The sequence below is a fragment of the Parasteatoda tepidariorum genome, chromosome 2, assembly GCF_982258835.1.
Source record: "Parasteatoda tepidariorum strain Cologne lab strain chromosome 2, Ptep-v5.0, whole genome shotgun sequence".
NCBI lineage: Eukaryota > Metazoa > Arthropoda > Arachnida > Araneae > Theridiidae > Parasteatoda > Parasteatoda tepidariorum.
In genome coordinates this window covers 35,855,946-35,879,348 of record NC_141756.1, presented here as the reverse complement: position 1 = coordinate 35,879,348, position 23,403 = coordinate 35,855,946, and the positions used below count along the sequence as shown (strand labels likewise).

The window sequence follows — 23,403 nt, the reverse complement described above, 5'->3', positions numbered from 1 at the left end:
AAAAAGAAAATATAATTATTTTTAATAAAACCAAAATATATGGTGTTTAAACTATTCATTTGGTAGATTTTTCCGCTCAAATGCTGAACGTTTACTGGAAATTCTGAGTTTTAAAATTATAGTTTGTATTACCACACATTTAGTAAAAAATACAAAACTGAAAAGTAAATTTACCTAAATAAAAAGTTTTCATACCATGCTCTAAAGTTTCATGATAAAACTACCATATTTTACCCAATTTGCGAAATTTTATCATGCATTATAAAGCTTTATTTTAATGTTAACTTAACCAAAATCATTGCTTTCTTAAATCATCTTTGGTAAAACTTAACGAGCCTTTGATGTTTCCATAACCAAAAGCATGTTAAACTTTACCCTAACCTGGTAGCTTTAACTATACTTTTTTTCTCACTGTATTATTAATCAAGAAACTACATATTTGATTATAGAGTATATATTTTAAAAACAATTTATGTAATATTTTATTGTTAATGCTAAAGCCTTCAATTATTTTCCTCGCGTAAGATATTTAATTAAAAATGCGTCTGAACTTTTTTTTTCAAAAGACTTATTTTTAATTTTTATAAAATGAGGTAAAAAATAAATCTGGGACTTACTTTCAAATATTTTTTAATCCTATAAGAGATAATTAAAATTAAATGAGCAAAAAATTCTTCACTTTGCATTATTGAAATAATAATATCGATTTTCATTATTGAATAACGCACAAAAGTTTAAGAAAAAAACTTCATTTATTAAAATTTTAATTTTAAGATAGCAAAAATGTCATTTTTTGAAACCATATTTCATGGCTAGTTACATCATTAAAATAGAAAGTTATGCATGTCTGTATTACTGTATATTTGAACGTACGAAATTATTTAATAAATAAAGCCCCACTGGATTCCAGGTATCACAAAAACTTACTGTAAACAAAATGTTTGAAACAAAAGCAAAAAAAGGCCTCGTTAATTTTTTTATTAGTTTTCTTTTGGAATTCTTCCTCCATCGTCTGAAAAAATATTAATATGCGCTTAGGAAACCATATTTAATTAACTTTAGAAATTTACTTTTTTTTAGATTATATTCCTTCGTTTTTATGTGTGTAAAAAAAAGGAGAAAAAATAATAATCTTTCCTCAAACTTTCTTCTCGCACAAGTTATTTGAAATCTTAGCAAATAATGTAATGATGACAGCATAAAAAGTATTTGCAAAAGAATTCTGAAGGGTAAAAAGATTTTATGTGCTAATATTTTTATCCGATTAGCAAAAATAATTATATCAGTCAACGAATATTTTTATTTAGTAAGGAATAAATTTATTTTTAAAAATTAGGTTGTTTATTTGAGAAATCAAAAATGAATAAAAAACCGTGATAAATAAAAATAACATTATTTTCTTTCGTTGTGATTTTTAAAAAATTTGTTGAAAATATTGATTTTTTTCTGTATGATTTTGAAGCAAATAGTTAAAAACATCAAAATTTAAACCTTTTCAGAATTTCTTTAATAAATATATTTTGTGATATTCCATTAAGTACGAGTATTTTTGAAGTGAATTCGTAATTATCTTATAATTATCCACCCTTGCTATAAATTATCCATTTTTTTAAGTCTTTATATATTTTCATTATCTGATTAATAAACTTAGCAGAAGACCCTTTTAAGTGACGTTGTAGAAAAAATTTAAAATTCCTGTAAAATAATTTTTATTTTAGTGTTATTAACTACATAATATTGATTCAAGCAGACAATTAAGTAAAGATATTATAGACAGAAAGATACTAAATGACAATTTGTAATAGTTTTTTGATCATAAAAAGGCGAATTTTAAAGCAAAATCCTTGGAAAGTCTGTCTTAGGAAAAATATTAAAGCGAAAATGGGGCAAACATTTCAAATAAGAGTTTTGGAGTTTTGATTTCGCTTATTGAAATGTTATGGACAAAACATAAATGCAAGGCAAAGTTTTTAGTTCGCATTGCTAACGTAAAATCATTAAAATTAATTTTCTCCAAAATCACTAGAATGTTATTTTGAACCTTCAAAATAACATGACCAGAACCTATTTCAATAGGAAATCTCTTCATATTGTGGATAATACTACTCTATATATATATCATCAATTATTTTCTCTATATTTTCTTTACTTCCAAGTTTTTTACTTCATTTTTCTTATTTATTTAAAGGAATGAGCATAATGTTATAGACGAAACAGATTTTTAAAGAACTAATTTTATACTGGTGTATAGCTTTAAATTACCTTTGAATTATTACGTAGATAAGTGAAATCAATAACATAAAAATTAAATAAGACACTAATTCATCATGAATTGATGCTTTATTAACCCTCATAAATAAAGTGCAGAATCAAATAACATTTTTATCTTCTCCAATAATATTAAGTCCTAAAAAATATTATGATTCAGTTTAACTGATTTGAATATTGAAAATGATGAATGCACCAGAATTTCATTACCCCTGACTGTTTTTTTAAATATTAAAATTACGTTGTAAAATCTTTTTATTAAATATTTAAAATAAATGCAGAGATATTGAAAATTATTTTGTTTTTCTGTTACCAGAGGCTCCAGCTCTCCAGAAACCACTTATGATTCCATCCGATCTAAGACTTGGAGACAGAGCCGATATCATTTGCACCCTCAGGAGAGGAGATCTTCCAGTCACTTTCAAATGGTACTTCAATGGCAGGGAGATTAGAGGAGAGGAACTGGGAAAAGTCACCTCTTACGATGTCAGATCCTCGGTGTATCTAATAGACAAACTAAAAGCTGGAAATGTTGGCAACTACACATGCATGGTATCCAATGTAGCTGGCTCTGATACAGCATCTGGGCAACTTCTTGTTGAAGGTAGGCAAGACTTGATGTCTTTTTTTATTATAATTTCCCTTACAAAGATAAAAATTAATAATAAGTTATTCCTTTTTCGTAGTTCATCAAGTATTAAACTTCTTTCTAAGCTGAAACGCAGATGATGTTCTATGCTTATTATGCTATAGCTTATTTCGGAAAGGAAATAGTATTTTTGTATATTATTCACTCACTGTAGCACTAAATTTCCTATATATAAATATAGTTTTCGAAAAGCAGTTTCAAAATTTCACCGATTTGGGTGGATAATCGGTTATCTCAGAGCTCTACAATAAACGTAGTTAAGTAAACACTTGAACGAGAAACACTTGGCGTAGTTTCGCTCGAATCTGGCTTTCTTTTGTCAAGAGAAATAAAAAAAAAGGCCACAATTTACACTGCTTTGCACAACAATTGCTTTACACCTGGATTGTGTTGCATGTGCTTTTTGGACCACACAACGGAGAAATAACTTAAATATTTTTTTAAATTATTCAACGTTTTAAAAATCGCCAATTTGGCGAGATTTTTCTATTTAGATGAAAATTATTAAAACAACTGAATAATTCTTAATTTTTTTCAAAGTTTTATAACCTAGATAATGCAGCGTTGAAATAACTTTCCAATTATTAAAAATTAGATCTCAAACGCTTTTCATGTATTATTTCTAATTTTAAATTTATCTGAAGAATTTCGATGAACTTAAAAATTTTTGTACAAAAAAAGAATATAAATCGCCCTATTAAATATTTTTAACAATAAAATAATACATTACTCATTTTTAATTTAGTAAAACATTTTTTTAAGTTTGAAGAACACATAAAAAATGTCATTATTTGATTTTTTCCCTCTACTATGTTACAAACTACTATAAGCCAAATTGTTACTTAAATCATAACCTTTCAAACTTAGTTCCGCGAAAGAAATGTTTCTTTATCCTTTCTCTTGAAATAGGCCCGAAATGTCTGAGAAACTCTCTATAGCTTGCAGGTGCTAGATCGGGGTTTTTTTACCATTAGTTTTGGAAAGAAAAAAGAACTTTTTTCTTCTTACTTTACCAAGCATTTTAAATTCTTCACGTAATTTTTTAGTTGTAGATTTATGCTTTCAGCGCTTACTTCTTTTAAGAATTATAGGACTTTTATGGATTTATTTTAAAGATTTACAATCGATTACCTTTTTTCTTACTTCTTTTTTTCTACAACAATTTAGATGATTTATATCCAGAAATTTTATAATACTCAACTCTGGAATAGTCTTCTATCATTTGTCAAAATTAATTCCCATTTTGTAGTAGCGGAACACTTAACTTAAATAACTCGAAGCTGAAGTAATGTTGAAATTACCAATTTTATTTGCATCCTCTTTCATTCTGCATACATAAGTTTAGATTTAATTCATCGTTTTTTTAGTTTTAGTTTTAATAAAAGGAACATTTTGAAATATTATCTATTCTGTAAAATTATATTATTATTATTATTACTACATAAAGATTAAATAAAAAATTAAAAGCTATTATCATTCAAATAAATCTCCAGTACGAGCAGTGTTTTTAATTCGCAATGAATTCAAATTATTGTTGGTCTGCAAGTGACGTCACAAGTGGGTAAATCGTGGTCTTTGCTTAAACCGTGATTCAGCTGCCAATAAGGTTTGACATAGGTATGACGTCGCTTGTCAGTATCCAATAAAATCAGATCCGATAACTGGGTCAGCGAGATAATAAACCAAGCTTTATTGCGGTAACGTTATTTTCTCATGCACAATGATATGATTTCAGTGGCCTTTTTCTTCTCCAGTTGCAGATTATCCGGGTTTCAAAAAAAGAGTCTCTGTTTCGTTGTTTCATCAAATAGGCAACAATTTTGTATCTTGAACTGTCCATAATTGAAGGGATGAACTATTTTTGAATAATTTAATAATCGAAAAATCTTCAAGCATATGATTTTTAACAATGATTAGTGACGCCGCATTTTGTTAACTCGGTATTAAATGAAGTCAAAATAAAATATGTTCGATAACATCACATGATGTGAAATTATGCCTTGTAGATAGCCATATAGAAAGTGGATTAAAATTCATGTAAAAACTCAATGTGGTGCTATTTATACAATAAAATATTGCAAACTAAAAAATAAAATATTAAAGAATTTAGGAACTGATATTTTAGACGTTATTAAAAATGGAGCAGTACACTGTAGAATGTACCTATACACTGCTACAAGTTAAGAAAAAACTCTTTTCCCTGAGGAAAAAGTTGGTTGGCATCTAAGTGCAAGCTTAATGGATGCCAAGCTCCAAGCAGGAACGAATATCAGCATCACCAACTCTTGAAACCACGGAACCTTTGGCACGGAATTCTTTTTGCTTGTTAAAAATAGCAAGAATTAAATTTCTGTCCAATGAGTTTAACTTTTAAGAGTCCTTATATTGTTCTGAAAGCATCATTATATAACTTGGTAGCTAAAGAAAAAATAAAACTAGATGTTTCACTATACCAGAGACTATTCCTTGTTCTTGGTGTAGTAGGACACATAGCGGAACAATATTTTAGTGTAAAGTAGTTGTACTATTGTGTTGATATATACAAAAAAATTTAACGGTGTATACGAAAGTTCGATTTGGTGTTAACTTGAAATAAAATATTCTTTCGCGCAATTTTTTGGGTTGTTCAACATCATGGGTTATTCATGGATTGTTCAAATACGTAGAGATATTACATCAAAATTTTCCCAGTGCACATGAAAGAACCATTCATTTTCCTTGTTGAGTAATATTTTAAGAATTGCTGAATAGTTCTCTGATCGAGTATTTTTCCGTTTAGGTGATAAGAATTGAACCCAGATCTTGCCGTTTTAAACCGTAAGAGCTTTTTTTAAACTTTTTAATGTCTGATGTTTTAAGGCAATAATCCCATAATCAACTCCTTAGAGGAGATTATTTAGCACTGTTTAATGAAATTCAGCGATATTTATGAAAATCAATCCTTAAAAATTTCAACAAAAGAGTGTGTAAGTTCCAAAAAAACTAATAATCGCATGTATCTGATATATGCTATAATTTAACTAATTGTTACTGTACACTTTATGAATTATCACACGAAAAATAGACTCAGCATTAAAGATAAAGAAATTTTAAAGATTAATATTTTTGAATAGTCGTATTTTTTTTCTTATGTCCATTAAATTGCAGTGAATGTAAGTATTGGTTTATTCTCTTAGTTTATTATTTTTATTTTTATATTCATTTATTCTTTAGTACATGCATATTTTATATGATTGAGTTTTAAAGTAATTTCTTATTGTGCAAAAGTATCGATAAATTTTATTTTTTATTTATTTCTATCTATCTTTATTTTGAGAGATCTATCTCCGAAATCCAGAAAATTCTAGTACTGTATGCACGCATGCGCAAAATCACACCTTTTTCTTTCGCCAACACATCAAAGACAAACTTTCAAAGCAGGGTATCACAATATTTTCTAAACTCTTCGTTTCCTCTTCTTAAAAATGCCCAAATGTATCCCGATATTTTAGTAAAATGTTGTCTTTTTTATTTTAAGCCATTACGAAGTCTGTAGAAGCTTTTAGTTATCAAAATCAGTTTGTCTCTATATTTCTCAAGTACTCTGCGTTTTGCTTACATATTTAACCCTTTACTTACTGCGCTTAGTATGATGAAGCCCGGCATTCTAGTATACCTACCGTAAGCAAAAGGCTAAGAGACAGAATGTCTGAAATATTAATATTTATGCCTCTGCTTCTAAGTTTTGATAAATGGATCGACTTAAACATAACAGAAAACCTAAAGTATTACAAGCAAGGACCTAACGTATTAAGAGTCAAGGAACTTCCAACATTTTGAACGAGATGCTTTGCTCTGAAATGCAACGAAATGTTACCCAAAATGATAAAATATCATTATTGTTAGAAATGCTGGAATGGATTTGTTATAATGCTAGAACGGAAATTTGGAGAACTTAATGTTCCTACTTAAATCAGTAACTATCAATTTAGTAACATCGTGGAATGCTTTTTAGTTACTGAGTTTTTTCACCAATCACTACTCTTACTTTCTTTATTTATCAATGTTTTTACTAGGGTGATGTAACGAAGTATTTGTATTCAATTCACAGCTCTTCAAAAAGAAGAGAGTCTAATTACCCTAGTTTAATTATAATTATCTTCCACTTAGAGATCATAACATTGAATAAGCATCGCCTCTTCCAATTCATTTAAGTAAAGGGATGAAGTACCATAGTTTAAATAAGCTGATTTCTCTATTTATAAGTATTTTAGGAGGCTCTAACTCTACTTGCTTTGCTCACCGACCCCCTGATTGCATCTCATTCATTAGTTATTTTTCTCCTTATTTTCCATATCAATCCAAGCACGGGCTTATAGGAAAAATATCTCGTGAAAGAAAAACTATTAAAAAAAATTGATAAATAATTATTATTTAAACCAAAAAAATAAGAAAAAAATTTGTGTTAACAGTACTAAAAATGGCAGAAACTTTCGAGCAAATAAGAATTTATAAAATAAAAAGAAACTCGGTAGAAAGTCATAAATAAGAATGACCATTTCAGCTCATCAAATTTCGACTTGCCTGGTGAATGGCCCTCATAGTGCGTTTTACAACAAGTTTGAACATTGTTTTTATAAAAAAAAAATAACAAATTATCAAACGTTAATGTTCGATTTACTATACACTTTTCCACATTATTTCAACCTGCATTATTTCAATCTGCATTTTTTCTAAGTTTTATTGTGCTTTCGCAGCAAAAAAAAAATTAACGCAAAGTTGAAAGTATAAAACAGCAACGACAGATCTATCGACTTATTAATTTGGAAAGATATTCCAAGCTCATGACTATAACGCTCCATGCGGGCAATTCTGGTTTTTAAGTAATCAAACATCAAACTCTATTAACAAGCAATCAAGATAATTATATGGACATTAAATTTATGCTTTTCATTAAAAAAAACTTGGTGCACAGCGAAAAAAATATATAAATAAAAACATAAATCATCACATCATTTCTTACTCAAATCAACCTTACTTATTGTTGTTTTATCGTCTGCCATTAAGGCAGAGGGGGTGCGATTGTTCTTGTTTCCAATACCGCCATCTATGGCCAAGAATTCGACTTCTGCCACTCAAATACGTCACACCCGTTTATAGGGCGGATCCATTCATGCATCTATTCATTCATCCATAGATCGTAATTTTAACCTGAACCAGAGAACCATCAATTTCCAATTCAGTACCTCTATAGTTATTGATTTATTATGGCAACATGGAGTACTTTGTGACCCGACAGGTCCATCCGTCATCATTTAACACGGGAAGTCTTCGGCCGGCTGAATTCGAAATCACGTTCTCTCAAACGTGAGTTCAGCACCCTGCCAACCAGGCTATCCCAGCTTATCAACCTTACTGATAGGGTTTCATAAATTTTTCTTGAAAAAAAATTTATACGCATCCTAGTGAAATGCTTTATATTTTCAGATTGTAAACCCTAAATCAATTATCCCGTTCGAAATGCACCACTATAACGCTCTTCAATATCGGCTGTACAAACAATCAAGAACCATAAAGTTAAAATTCTATGAACAATTAGTTCGAAAGTCTTGTCAGAAAATAAACTTAATGTATTGTTAAAAAAATAACAAACAAATCATCGTAGCATTTTTAGCTCAAAACTAGCTTACTGCATAGAGTCTTATAAATTTCCTTTGAAAAATAAAAAGTACTGTACGCATCCTTATTTTCAGGTTGCAACACTTAAATTCATTATTCCGTTCAAAATGCACCATTGTAACGCTCTACACGTGCGATTTCGGCTGTAAAAACAATCAAGAACCATAAAGTTAAAATTCTGTGAACAATTAGTTCAAAATTCATGTCATAAAATAAACTTTAATGAACCGTAAGGAAAAATAAAATAAATAAATAAATCATCGCAGCATTTCTAGCTCAACTGCATGGCGTCTTATAAATTTCCTTTGAAAAATAAAAAGTACTGTGCGCATCCTAGTGAAATGCTCCTTATTTTCAGGTTGCAACACTTAAATTCATTATTCCGTTCAAAATGCACCATTGTAACGCTCTACACGAGCGATTTTGGCAGTAAAAACAATCAAGAACCATAAAGTTAAAATTCTATGAACAATTAGTTCAAAAGTCTTGTTATAAAATAAACTTTAATGAACCGTAAAGAAAAATAAATATAAGTAAAATCATCATATCACCTAGCTTAGAACAAGTTCACTGATAGCGTCTTATAAATTTTCTCTGAAAAAATGAAAATTTCGATAAGGATCCCGTTGAAGTGCCTCTCATTTTCAGGTTGTAACCCTCAAATCCATTACGGAAAAGATGGCGTTTTCAACTCTGGAAGAAATCTCTCTTGGGCCCTTTACCCACCCTACAAATTATTTGGATCCCATTCATTACTTCAAATCGCTTTACCTTGGGCTTCAAAGTTTCTGGAAGCTCTTAGAAGCTTTTATAGCATTAAGGTAACTTTGGCGCACTCTATCGTATTAAGAATCATTACTGTTGCGAAGGAGCGACTGATAAATAAAGCATTCAACAATGGCGTTGCTCAGCAACCTAGAATCTCTCTTTTGTTGCCAACGGGCTACATTTAATAGTTTCGACATTTTTTTTTCTTCATCCTTGCTCATCATTTGCTCTTTTATCAGCAACAATTTGCTTTCAAAAAGACGATTTTGTTCCCATTTTATCTCACTTTATTTTTTTTCCTAAGATTAAAATAACTCTTTTACGATTAGGCTTATGAATTCACGATTATTTTGAATCAATTTTAAGAAAAAAATTATTTCATTGATAAATAAATAATCGTAAAAGTATGCATCAATATTTATTACTTCCTCGAATTTATAATCAGTTTTTTTATGCGGCCGTTCTGAATAATTGTCTTTAGAATTCTTAATTAAGGATCTATATTAACTTGGCTTTTAAAAAAAGTCTCCACTTTATCTACTTTAAAAGCTTTTCTTTTCTCTTTATGGGTACTTAATTTTTGGCGTTTAATTTGTTTAAAAACCTAAAAAAGGAAACATTTTACCATACATTAACTAAATTTAAATTCCCGTCATTTACACAAAATATTTTTAGAACTTCTTAAAAAATATAATACTAGCATATTGTTAATACCATTAAATACGCTATTATTACTCATTAAATATAACCATTATTAACAATACTTATTAAAAACAATCATATACTACATTTCCTTCCAGAGAATGACGTTTATTTCATTTTTTTACATCAAATGGAATCTTTTTAGTGGAAAGTTCTAAAATTTTTAAGTTACATTTTGTGATATTTAAAAATCTATTACTCTATGAATTTTAAGCATAAGGGATTTAAAAGTCCTGAACTGGCTTTAAACAAGACACATGGGATTCACAGCCTAAAAGTTTCTGAGCCTTCCGAATCTGTATTAAAATATCCTTAACCTATAATTCTAAAAATATTTAAAACACTCATAACTCAACATATGAGCCTAATGCCCATGGAAAAAAAATTATAACTATGAAGAAATAAATATAAATTTGAAAATCAAATAATAAATGTAGACTTGACATACTTGAAATGTTTTTGACCCTTTTATGCCTAAGAAAAAATAATTAAATAACTATATTTTTATGGATATTTAATTTTATACATGAGTTTACTTGTGATTGAAATCTCAGGATTCATTGAATATTCAAGAATATAATAAAATTAATGAAATGTGCACTTAACCTCAGAAAAAAACAAATAGGGGAGAGTCGGGAAGCCCCGCCCAGCGGGTACCCCCGCCCACTGTCAATTTCATATGTATAGAATATTTTTTCAAGTCAATGGGCCATCAGACATCAATTGTTATATTAAAGAAAGATTATTTTCAAAGTTTCAAGTATTTATGCAGCTGGTAACATGGTAAACAATAGTTTTGAAAATATGTTGAATACAGTAGTCATGAAATTAAAAAAAATTGGTTGAATGTTTCGGTTAAACTTCATTTTAATACTAAAAAAATTCTTTTTTCTATACATACAGCCTTAAAGTATGTAGTCTTAAGTTTAATTTGCACAAAGAAAGAAGTTTGTATGCAAAAAATTGTTCGAGTAATTACAAATTTACAAAAAAATTGGATTTCGGGTAGCCCGCTCACATGAATGTCGGGTGTCTCCGCCCAATTTTATTTCGTCGATAAATGCACGGCTGCAAAGATTATTATTTTATTGCTTCAAATTTGAATGTTATATGCATTTTTAACAACAAATATTTGTTTTAATATTATATAAAACATAAATTTATATACTTAAAAATGAAAAATTAAATATTTTTAAAATGTAATTGATATATCCAAATTAAATTTAATATCATGAAATCATAAATATTATGATAAGCTATTTGCTTACTTATTTATTTTCACTTATTTGTGAACGAATCAGTCTACAGAAGCATTTGAATGCAATCAAAATACAAAGTGAATTTGTAATTTTATAAGAAGTATTTTATATTAAGTTTATAAGAAGAGATGAACCAAATAAGTTACATTGAAAAACAACTATTGTTATTAATTATTGCTACTTAAATTAAATTATTTTCGTTAAATATTTAATATAGATATATATTAATATTATAATATATTAATATACATTAATAATGATAAAAAGTATGACATTTGTTGTTATTAAATTATAGAATTCACTAAAAGTATATAAATATGTAATAAATAAAATAATTTTGTGATAAAAATGATAAATGAGGTTTATCTATTGTCAATACATGGGTCATTCTCATTTACACCTGAAAAAATAGCCAAAAAGCACAATTTTTGTAACTGGGCGGGGCTACCCGACACATTTTGAAAAGAGCTGAAAAACATGTTTTCTTAAATTTCTATTTTTTTAAGTTTAACTGTTCTTTTTTTGGTTTATTCTTTTTGCATTATTTAATTAGATGATAAAACAGTAGAAACATACAAAAATGTTGATTATTATTTAGTATTATACAGAAATATAAGCAATACTCCTTAAGTGAGCGGGGCTACCCGACTCTCCCCTATATAACTAAATTTTTACTGATATTTAATTTTATACATGAGTTCACTTTCGATAGAAATATCAAGATAGATTGAATTTTTAAGATTATAATAAAAAATATTGAAATATGAGCTTGACCTTAATGTCTTTAAAAAATTAAATATAAAATCTATCTTTTATCTGACATTTAGTTTTATGCATACGCTGACGCTCGCTTGAAATCCTCAGAATTAATTGAAAATTTTTAATTATCATAATAAATAATGAAATATATACTTGTATAGATATATTTCTATAACTTTCATTGCATTTTTTTTTATTTAATTTTGAAAACGTGTTACGTTACAGTAACATATTTTTATGATATTTAATTGCATATCTCATGCATATTATTGTCTGTTTTTATATACATATAAATACGTATATATTATTTTGTCATTATTTTTATATATTATTTTTTTAACTGCATGATATTGTTCTCACTAAACTAGATTACATTATTTAGCTTAGGGTGTTTTCAGGCTGAATGTATGAAAAAAGATGCTTTTAATTTAGTTGGTTTCTCAGCCAAATATATTTTACAGACATGAATTCACATTTAATAATAATTTAATTAACTTGCTGCGTGTTTTGTATTATATTCTATATTGATAATTTCTAAATCTTACTATATTCAATAACACTTATATAAAATTTAGCTATGAGCGAAAGAGTGTTTGCAATTGTTAAAATTACTTTGTCAGTTTTAGACAGTTTTGGTCAGGACGATAAAAACCATGGTCCTGTCCAAATCCAAATATTAAGCAGTCCAAATCCAATCTCATATCGGGATTGTTGAGAGTTCTAATCCTAATGTCTAATTTTTTATTATTATTGTTTTCGAAATACTACCAGCTCTGCTTTCAATTGATGTATGAAATAATTATCATCTTTCATAAAAACATTTTAATGAATAAATAGGCTATGAATTTTATTTTATATTTAAAATTTCTTTTATCCTCTTTCACTTTCTATTATCATGTTAATCACCATGATGTAGATTTACACAATTTTCCTGATAAATCTCTTTTGTATCTGTTTGTGTACTTTATCGTTTTTCTCAAGAGACTAATCGATGACAAAAGAAGATTGATCTCCTCAATTTTTACCCACACAGCACAAACAGTTTTATTTATGTTAAAGAAACATTTTTAGCCACTCAGAAACAAATATTCCTGTATACTTTTTGAAACACTTTTGGGATGTAATTTTTAAAAACATACATTATTTTGATTGCTCGGGAAAAGTTTTTGGAATTTTTCTATGAAATTTAACAATTAAATTGCATTTTTTTAAATTGCTAATACAATTACATCATGCAATAATATTTAAAAAAGAAATATATATGAAAAGTATTCAAAATTTTGTTATTTAGATTTATATAATATACCGGTTATTAATTATCTGGTCATAAATTGTTATAACTATATAAAAATTGGGCCTATTAGTACCCAAATCACATTGAAAATTAGTACTAAATCAAGTGAAATGAAAAGAATTACGAAAATTATCAGTAAAATTACGTGTCTAGGAACTTCAGAACTCATGTAGTTTCATTTCAAACTAAAAAATCATACGAGTTGCAAGTTGAGCTCATTTGAGTTCACAAGATGGGCAATTTCATTTGCTTGAACTACTATTTTGAAAATGTAGGTGACTCAAGAAAAAAGTAAATCAATATTGAATCTTAAAAAAACATAAGGCTGAATTCTTAAACTAACATAAAAACTATGTTTTGTTCAAAATAATAGTATCCCACGCAGCTACTGAAGGACAAAATAAAATATGCAGGAAAGAAACATAAATTGATTCACACCGTATATAGAGCAGGGCATGAAATCTCAATTGTAGAGGCACTAGTCAGACTAAAATTTTGTTAGCCACTATTTTCTCAAAAAATATAAAAAATTCTCGAAATGTTAACAGATGTGGTATAAAGAACTTCTCAGTAACAAAAATTGCGAAAAGAATGTAGAAAATGAAAAAAAATTAATACAAGTTTATTGCTAAAAAACATTCAAATTAGTTTGAAGAAAAAAGCTTAATTGATTACATTGGTTTGAAAATACTATCATTAAAAAGTCATTAAAATGCAAAAAAAAATTATAAAAACGCTTCATTTGTATACTGCTCCTTCTCGACACTGAAATGGCATTTGTCAAATTCAGGCCCTAACTTCAGATTCTGTTAAGGGGGATCAATTTGTAGAAATTCTGAGCAAATCAAGAGGAGTCACAATCTTCAATATTTCTGTACTGATGTGCTCATTCTATTGTGACAGCTGAAGCCTCTCACACAGGAAGATGTGTTCACAAACGCTGTATAATCTGGAGCATACTCGTGAATGGTGCTGAACTTTCTTCACTTTTAAGTTTCTCCAGCATTTGAATCAATGTTAGTTAGGCGAAGATAAACGTAAATTTTGCACACTCTACCAACACAACAGCAACTTGTTCATTAAAGAGTTTTAGCATTTAATGCATGGCGAGTTTCTCTATCTCCTCCATCCTTCATTCATGATTTATTTCTTTGTAAGACCAAACCAAGGCTTTAAAAACATGCAGAGATATAAACACATCCGTTCCAACCGTGATAGCTTAGGGAATAGAGAGTTCGCCTTCCAATGAGGTGAATCTGGTTTGAATCCCAGCAATGGCTGGTCTATACAAAATTTCGCAGTCGGCTCACACTGACCACAGTGCTGACGTAAAAGTATCCTCAGTGGTAGACGGATCATGTGTTAGATTCCCCCTACCATCAGGCTTACCGTGGGAGGTTTTCAGGGTTTTTTTCTCCTTGTAACACAAATGCCGATTAGTTCCATAAAAAAAGTCCTCCTTGAAGGCAAATTTCTTCTTATAATTGATCCAAGAGTTCCCTTGTCTTTTGAATTTGGTTCAAAATTACAAGATTACAGACTTGAACCTCAACAGTCGTAAACCCGAAATTGGATCGGCTGTTCAGCTGCGGTTATAAAATAAAATAAAACATATCCGTTCGCATAGATTGCAATTTTTTTGTTAAACGCATTGTTTGCGTATTTAATTAATTTTCCTTTTAAAGTTTGAAAGTATTGCTCTGTTTTTGAAATTTATCAACTGAAAAACTCGCAACACTAGGAAAAATTTGATAATCTGATTTGAAACACAACATTTCATAAGGCAAATCTTACTCGTAGGCCATAAATATTCGATCAATAGCCAATGGCGAGCTGATGAATGGAAATTTTACACCCTTATGTAGAATCGTAAGAATATTAAGTTGGCTTACCTATTAATTTGTTGGTATTCAAAAGATTGCAAACAGTTTAGGAGCATTGAAAATTATAGTTAGTTGATTGCAGTAAGAGAGCTCTTAACGCAACTATCATGTAAATGAATTTCTTGTTGGTTGCTAGGTTTGAAATTGTATGCTCTTAAGGATTCAAACCACCACAATTTTAACTGAAAACGCTGAAAAGTTCTTAAGATTGGGAGAGGCAATGCAAAGTTCCAAAAACAAATCATGCAAACTTCATGAAAAATTATATTCTTAAAATTATGCTTACTGCAGAATGTAAATAAATTGTTAAGAAATTTAACATACTTCGAAATTAACTTCTTTGAAGTTGGACATAAAAACAAAAAATAAGCTACATTATCAACCGAATACTTGATACTGTCGGTCATTAATAAATTTAAAAGAAATGATTTAAAAAAAAATATATGACACATTTTTATCAAAAAAACATTTCTTATAACCACATAATGCATTTTTAGAACCAACTCCAAAAAAGTGTCTTTGGTAGTAAGGAATTGGTCATTATTTGCTCTTATAGTTTTAATCTGCCTTTGTGCTTATGCTTTCTAAATATCTTTATCACTAATACATAACTATTAAGGCAACAAATATTAAGATGCAAACGAAAATGATTCAAAAGCATCTTAACTATGTCAGTTACCAAATGCTCCTGTTAACGAAGACCATATTATTGTTGAAAACCTTATCGAATCTTGTATAAAAGAGATAATCGAATGCATGTTTGAAGAAAAGTCTTCGGACACAATATCTAACTTATCGTTTCACGTAGGAAATCAATTTAGTTTTCGTTTCAAATGAAAGAACTTATAATGCTTATAATTAAATAAAATTAATGGTATTTATGAGCTATTCATATTTCGAATAAAGAGAATTTACTACTCTGCAAATGGCACTAAAGTACTTAAAAATAAAGTAAATAAAAAAATTGGGTAAAAAAGAGTTTCACAGGATAACCGAGTTTATGAGTGTACAGTGCGCAAAATTAAAAAAAAAATCGACCACCCTGAATAACTTTTGATCTAATGATTGGATCTTCAAATTCTAGGACTCAATCTTACTGTTTTGAGGGGGTGACCTCAAATATGCTAATTAATTAATGCATACGATATTTTAAGTTCTGAAATAAGGCACCAAAACGTACTTTCTTTGAATACCTTTATACCTTTTTTCAGACAGATTTGAATTTCTGATAACTTGAACGAAATCAGATGAATAGAGCCTGAGAAATCGAATTTTAAAAATACGACTTCTTAACAATTCGATTTATCAGGAGCTATTCAACCGATTTAGTTATACATTATTTAAAATGATGTAAAAAATTTATACTACGAAGTTCAAAAGTTTTTTCTACTATTATTTAATAAAATTTATAAGCAGCTATTTTTTACAGGGAATTATATTTGGATAAACAAATTTTATAATTGTGTGCAGAAATTTTTCAATTCACCTAAGAAATTAAGTATAGAGAAAAAATCAAAACCTATAATTAACATTTAGGGGGCCAAACTTTGGACTAATTAAACTAATCGATATAATTTGCTACGCCAACATTCGCTTTGTTGAATGTCATTTTTACTCTAAAGAATTTCAGCATTTACATGTTGTTAAATGCTGAAAAACATTCTAACAACCGGTAAATGAAATTTTTCATCAACATTCTAAGTATCACTCTAATTACACATTCCCCTAAAAATATAAATTTCGGCTGATTTAATAAGCAATGTAACACAAATAATGATTAGGAATACAAGATTTATCTTTTATTAAGTAAATAAACAAAAACTTGTTAAAATCTAAAGCTGATTTTTTAGTTCGCTAATATCTTTCTTAAAATGGGGAATTTTTATTTGCAATGAGACAAGGAGTAAAAGCAATCATTAATCTTTCATTATCTACGAGTTTGAGAATGCTCTAAATCTCCCTATTTACTTATACGAAATCAATTCCACGAACTTAATTACCTGAAAGATTTCATTCCATTTCAAATGAGATCTTCATCTGATGCATTTAAAAGATTCTCTTTGAAGAAGAGTTAGAGCTATGATTATATAATTGCTTCTCTATTCAAAAATATTTCAATTCGAAAAGCTGTAAAGTCAAAGCTCTTTTAGTGACTTTATGAACAAAAAAGAGGCAAATAATGTAGCTAGGATTTTGTCAGCTCTATTTCCCTATTTATTTTATCTCAGAACGATCATTTATTTAAAGGGGAGATAAGGGAACTATTTTGAAAAGATTTGTCGCCTTATTTATTTTATTCTTTTTCATAATATGTGCGCAGAAGGTTGCCATTCGATTTGTAATATTCTACATTTTGAAAACCCTTTTTCTCAATTTCGTAAGACATAAGGAAACAGAGGACAAAGCAAAACATTTTCTTAAAATTGCCTACTCTCAAAACAATCTAGAAAATGTGTTTGAATTAGTATTTTTGAAATGCATTGTAATCATAAAAGCTATTCAATTCAATTTATTTAAAGGAAATTAGCAAATTTATAATTTTAATTCAACATAAATTATTAAAATAATAATTTCATTTCAGAATTCATTATGACAGGTTAATGCAAGTGGTAGTTAATTATTTTTTGCATGATTCAACGGAATCTCTTCGTAAAAATTAAATATTAAATTTCTTCATTTATAAAAACTCAATGCATAATTTCGTTAAAGGAAATGTAGCTGGAAAAAAATTTTAAATTTTTGAAAGAAGGACCAGAGTTCGATTCCAACTACCACCAAAAAATGCATTTCCCATACTTCATCCACATTAATGACAACAAACTACCTTACTTTCCTTTAACTTTTCCTACAGAACTACTTTACTTTTCCTTAATGTGGAAAAATTACCTGAATCAAATTGCTTCAAGACTCGAACAGAAGATTAATTTTATGAGCTAACTGTTACTTTATGGTCATACATTTCATGAGAAAAAATGTATGCCTGTATTTTTCTGGTCATAATAGTTTTACGAGCATCATTTTATTTCTACGTTGAGTGACAGGAACACTTTTTGTCGGGTCACTCACCGTAACTCAAGTGATGAAATTTTTACAGTCTAATAGTATTGAATGAAAAAATCATTTCTCTACCAAAAGTTTTAGTTACATAATTAGTTTTTAAGTTGAATAAATATTAAGTTATAGCTTTTTCTTTCGAGGAACTTAAGTGAATAAATACTAAATAATTTATCGTACTTGATAACTAACTCATATGCTAATTTTCAACACATAATCTGTGAGTAAACTGGTCCTGATCGATGTAAGAATTCGATTATTGTTATTCGTCGTATCGAGTTTTTTTCAACTATATAAATGGAACTAATTGCTGGAACTAGTAAATTTTTTGCATTAAAACTTTTTGTCTGAAATATAATTTTACTTGAAACACATTTTAGGTACTTGTTAATTTTTTAATTAACATTATTAATTTTAGTAATCAACAAAAAATTAAATGACTGTAGTCCTCATATTAATTGATTAGCATTTAAGAACTTTTATTACATCTCATTAGAACTGCACAATGGGCTATTGGCAACGCTCTGGGAAACATCTCTAAGGATGATGCTCCATATGCATGCCATCACAATTTTGATCCTCTGCAGAGGGTAAGACTCATCCACTTTACTATCCCGAGAACCTGCTCCCGAAGTCGAGCACTTGACTGTAGAACAACTTAATGAGGACCGATACCGCCCACTCTCGGTCCCTACGCTGGCTAATCAAAGTGATCATCCACCCCCTTACATACTGCAGCCAGATATACTTGACTTCGGGGTTCTACTGGAAACCGTGTTTATAAGATCAATCCGCTGCGGGATAGATTTTAGATTTAAAAAATCTAATAAAATAGTATATATATATATATATATATATATATATATATATATATATATATATATATATATATATATAAGTTCAAAATGAAGAATAAAACAAAGAAAAATAATAGACAAATGAAAAAAAGGGGGTAGGAAATAATAAGTAAAAAAATAACAAACAACATTTTATTTTAAACAAAAAAAATTAATTGTTAATAACAAAACCGGAAAAAAAAGATATAATCTTTTCTTCAGCCCACACGATTATATCCGCAAAACAGAGTGCTTTCTGATATTGTATCAATAAAGCCAAAGCAAAATTTATTAATACAATAGTGTGAGGAGCACTCAAAAAAAAATTTTATAAAATAACTACATAAAAATAGATCATAAAAAGTAAAAATAACATGTAAAAACAGATCATAAAATAAAAGAAAAAGAAAAAACATTAAAAAGGGGGGACTATAAAGCGAGTAGCAAAATCATAACAACTTACATGGACGGATATTTTTCAAAAATGATTTAAAAATGTTTTCGCAGAGAGATTGCCAGATTACAAAATATGAAAACAAAAGATGAAAACAAAAGCGCAAATTGAGTGTAACAAGAGGGTTTTAAAGTGTCGTTCTTACTGCACTGCTGAAGTGATTTGTTATTCTGAGTTTTGATTTGTTAGTTACCAAGGATGGGCCCGAAATGGATGTGCACAAGGTAATATTATACTGGATAATTTTAAAAATTGATCATAAATAGTTTTAGAAGATAGATGTTTATTTAAGAAAAAATATAAAATAGAAAAGAGAAACATAAATTGCCTGCTTTGCAAATAATTTTAGCCGCGGATTTGCACTATATGGATTAGCACATAGAAAAATTATTTAAATTATCAAAGAAAAAATTTTAATAGATAATTTTAACACGGATTTGCCCAAAATGGATTTGCACATGGAAAAATTAACAAAGAAAAAATTTTAGCAGATAATTTTAACCACGGATTTGCCCGAAATGGATTTGTACATGGAAAAACTATATATATTTACAAGGGAAATTATTTAGCTAAAGAATTTTTAGTAAATAATTCTAACCACGGATTTGCCCGAAATGGATTTGCACATGGAAAGATTAACAAAGAAAAAATTTTAGTACATAATTTTAGCCACGGATTTGCCCGAAATGGATTTGCACATGGAAAATTGTATAAATTATTAAAGAAATTTATAGAAAACAATTTTATCCGCGGATTTGCCCGAAATGGATTTGCACATGGAAAAACTGTATAGATTAACAAAGGAAATTATTTAGTAAAGGAATTTTTGGTAAATAATTCTAACCACGGATTTGCACATGGAAAAATTATATAAATTAACAAAGAATCTAACATTATCTAAACATTTTTTTTTTGTTAATTTTTATGTTTTTCCCATGTGCAAATCCATTTCAGGCCAAAATTCATTGCCAAAATTATTTACTAAATAATTTCTTTGTTAATTTATATAATTTTTCCATGTGCAAATCCATTTCGGGCAAATCCGTGGTTAGAATTATTTACCAAAAATTCCTTTACTAAATAATTTCCTTTGTTAATCTATACAGTTTTTCCATGTGCAAATCCATTTCGGGCAAATCCGCGGATAAAATTGTTTTCTATAAATTTCTTTATTAATTTATTCAATTTTCCATGTGCAAATCCATTTCGGGCAAATCCGTGGCTAAAATTATGTACTAAAATTTTTTCTTTGTTAATCTTTCCATGTGCAAATCCATTTCGTGCAAATCCGTGGTTAGAATTATTTACTAAAAATTCTTTAGCTAAATAATTTCCCTTGTAAATATATACAGTTTTTCCATGTGCAAATCCATTTCGGGTAAGTCCGTGGATAAAATTGTTTGCTAAAGATTTCTTTATTAATTTATATAATTTTCCATGTGCAAATCCATTTCGGGCAAATCCGTGGTTAAAATTATCTATTAAAATTTTTTCTTTGATAATTTAAATAATTTTTCTATGTGCTAATCCATATAGTGCAAATCCGCGGCTAAAATTATTTGCAAAGCAGGCAATTTATGTTTCTCTTTTCTATTTTATATTTTTTCTTAAATAAACATCTATCTTCTAAAACTATTTATGATCAATTTTTAAAATTATCCAGTATAATATTACCTTGCGCACATCCATTTCGGGCCCATCCTTGGTAACTAACAAATCAAAACTCAGAATAACAAATCACTTCAGCAGTGCAGTAAGAACGACACTTTAAAACCCTCTTGTTACACTCAATTTGCGCTTTTGTTTTCATCTTTTGTTTTCATATTTTGTAATCTGGCAATCTCTCTGCGAAAACATTTTTAAATCATTCTTGAAAAATATCCGTCCATGTAAGTTGTTATGATTTTGCTACTCGCTTTATAGTCCCCCCTTTTTAATGTTTTTTCTTTTTATTTTATTTTATGATCTGTTTTTACATGTTATTTTTACTTTTTATGATCTATTTTTACGTAGTTATTTTATAAAAAATTTTTTTGAGTGCTCCTCACACTATTGTATTAATAAATTTTGCTTTGGCTTTATTGATACAATATCAGAAAGCACTCTGTTTTGCGGATATAATCGTGTGGGCTGAAGAAAAGATTATATCTTTTTTTTTCCGGCTTTTTTTCCGGTTTTGTTATTAACAATTAATTTTTTTTTTTTTAATAAAATGTTGTTTGTTATTTTTTTACTTATTATTTCCCACCCCCTTTTTTTCATTTGTCTATTATTTTTCTTTGTTTTATTCTTCATTTTGAACTTATCTAATGAGTGCTGTTTACTTGCAGCTTAAGCGCAATAAATGATACTTATTGTTTTTCTTAACTTTCTTAGTGTTTTCTTGTATTTATTTATTTATATATATATATATATATATATATATATATATATATATATATATATATATATATATATATATATATATATATATAGATAGATAGATAGATAGATAGATAGATAGATAGATAGATAGATAGATAGATAGATATAGATATATATTTATTTATTTCTCAATAAGTATTTCTTTATAACTTTTCATTATAAGAATTTTTTTGAAAAATCAGATTTTTGGATTGAGATGCTTTTTTTAACTCAAAATTGCTAAATACACACAAGAGGCAGATACAGAAATAATTGAAAGTATCTTCGCTTAATCTTCACATTTTAAAAATTAGAAAAGAGTGCATGCAATCTAATTTTAATTGTTTTTTCTTTTGAAATAAACACCATAAACTAAGCATAAAAGAATTTACTGAACAGTTCAAAGCCTTTTATGGTATATTGCACAAATAAAAAAAAAAAAATTCCAATAAAAAAATTTGCTTACATTATAAACAAAAGCAAATGGTATCTTTTCATCGGTACCCAGAAACTTAGCACCAAAAGAAATAAAAGAAAAAAAGTTATAACATATCACTATGTGCATTCATGCTCGATATGCCATCACGAAAACATCCGAGCCATCTGATTCGGGGGGGGGGTTACTGAGGGATCCAAAATCCCAACTTTTGCTTCCATTCTTTTTTATGTATCTTTTTCCCGTTTTTATCCCGTAAATTCTGAAAGCACTCCCGCGCAACTGTTGCTTGAATGGGAGTTGCTCCTGGTAACCATAGTAACCGAGAAGCGAGCATCGATTTTGAGGGCCCTTTTGCTCTTTGCTCCCTTCCTTCCCCAAACTCACCCAGATGTCGCCCTCAAAATTATTACCCTCCCATTCCGTTATTGCAGCCCCCTCCGGGAGAAATACCGGAGTTGCCATTTTCCGGATGGGTGGGGGCACTAGCCAAACGTCATCACATTCCCGAGGGACGAAAGGGGGGTCTAAAAGTTTTACTTCCGGAGATATGGGATAGTACACACTGAAACAAACTGTAATATGCAGAGAATATTTGTTTAAAGGATTTCCGGAATAAGGTACTTAAAATTACGATGAATGTGTGTGTTTAATCGATAAGGAAAATGAAGACGAAAGGAAAGAAATGTAAAAATTTGTTTATAGGAATAACTGTTGTAATAAACTCGCAGGAAGAAAAAGGAAAAGAAAAAATTAAATTATGGTGACCCCCAAAGACTAAAAACAGATTTTATGCAACTTTTTAGAGATTTTTTGTTTTGTTTTAATGTTAATAGAAGGTTCTAAAACTTTCAGAAATATTTTGCCTTCATAGTAATTCTAAGTTTTGAAGCAAACAAGCATTTTATATAAATTTTGAAAAAATAACAAGGATACAAGGATTTTATATGATTTATTTACGAAGTGAAAAACGTACTAGA

The 23,403-nt window shown here is 28.6% G+C and overlaps 1 protein-coding gene across 1 annotated transcript in view; it reads left to right on the top strand.

Moving 5' to 3' along the window:
* LOC107454944 (cell adhesion molecule Dscam1-like) overlaps positions 1 to 23,403 on the top strand; it is a 174,479-nt gene that overhangs the window by 54,630 nt on the left and 96,446 nt on the right. The window contains exon 2 of the mRNA XM_087157201.1: positions 2,585 to 2,872. Coding sequence (XP_087013327.1) covers positions 2,585 to 2,872 — 288 coding nt within the window. The remainder of the gene's footprint in view (positions 1 to 2,584; positions 2,873 to 23,403) is intronic.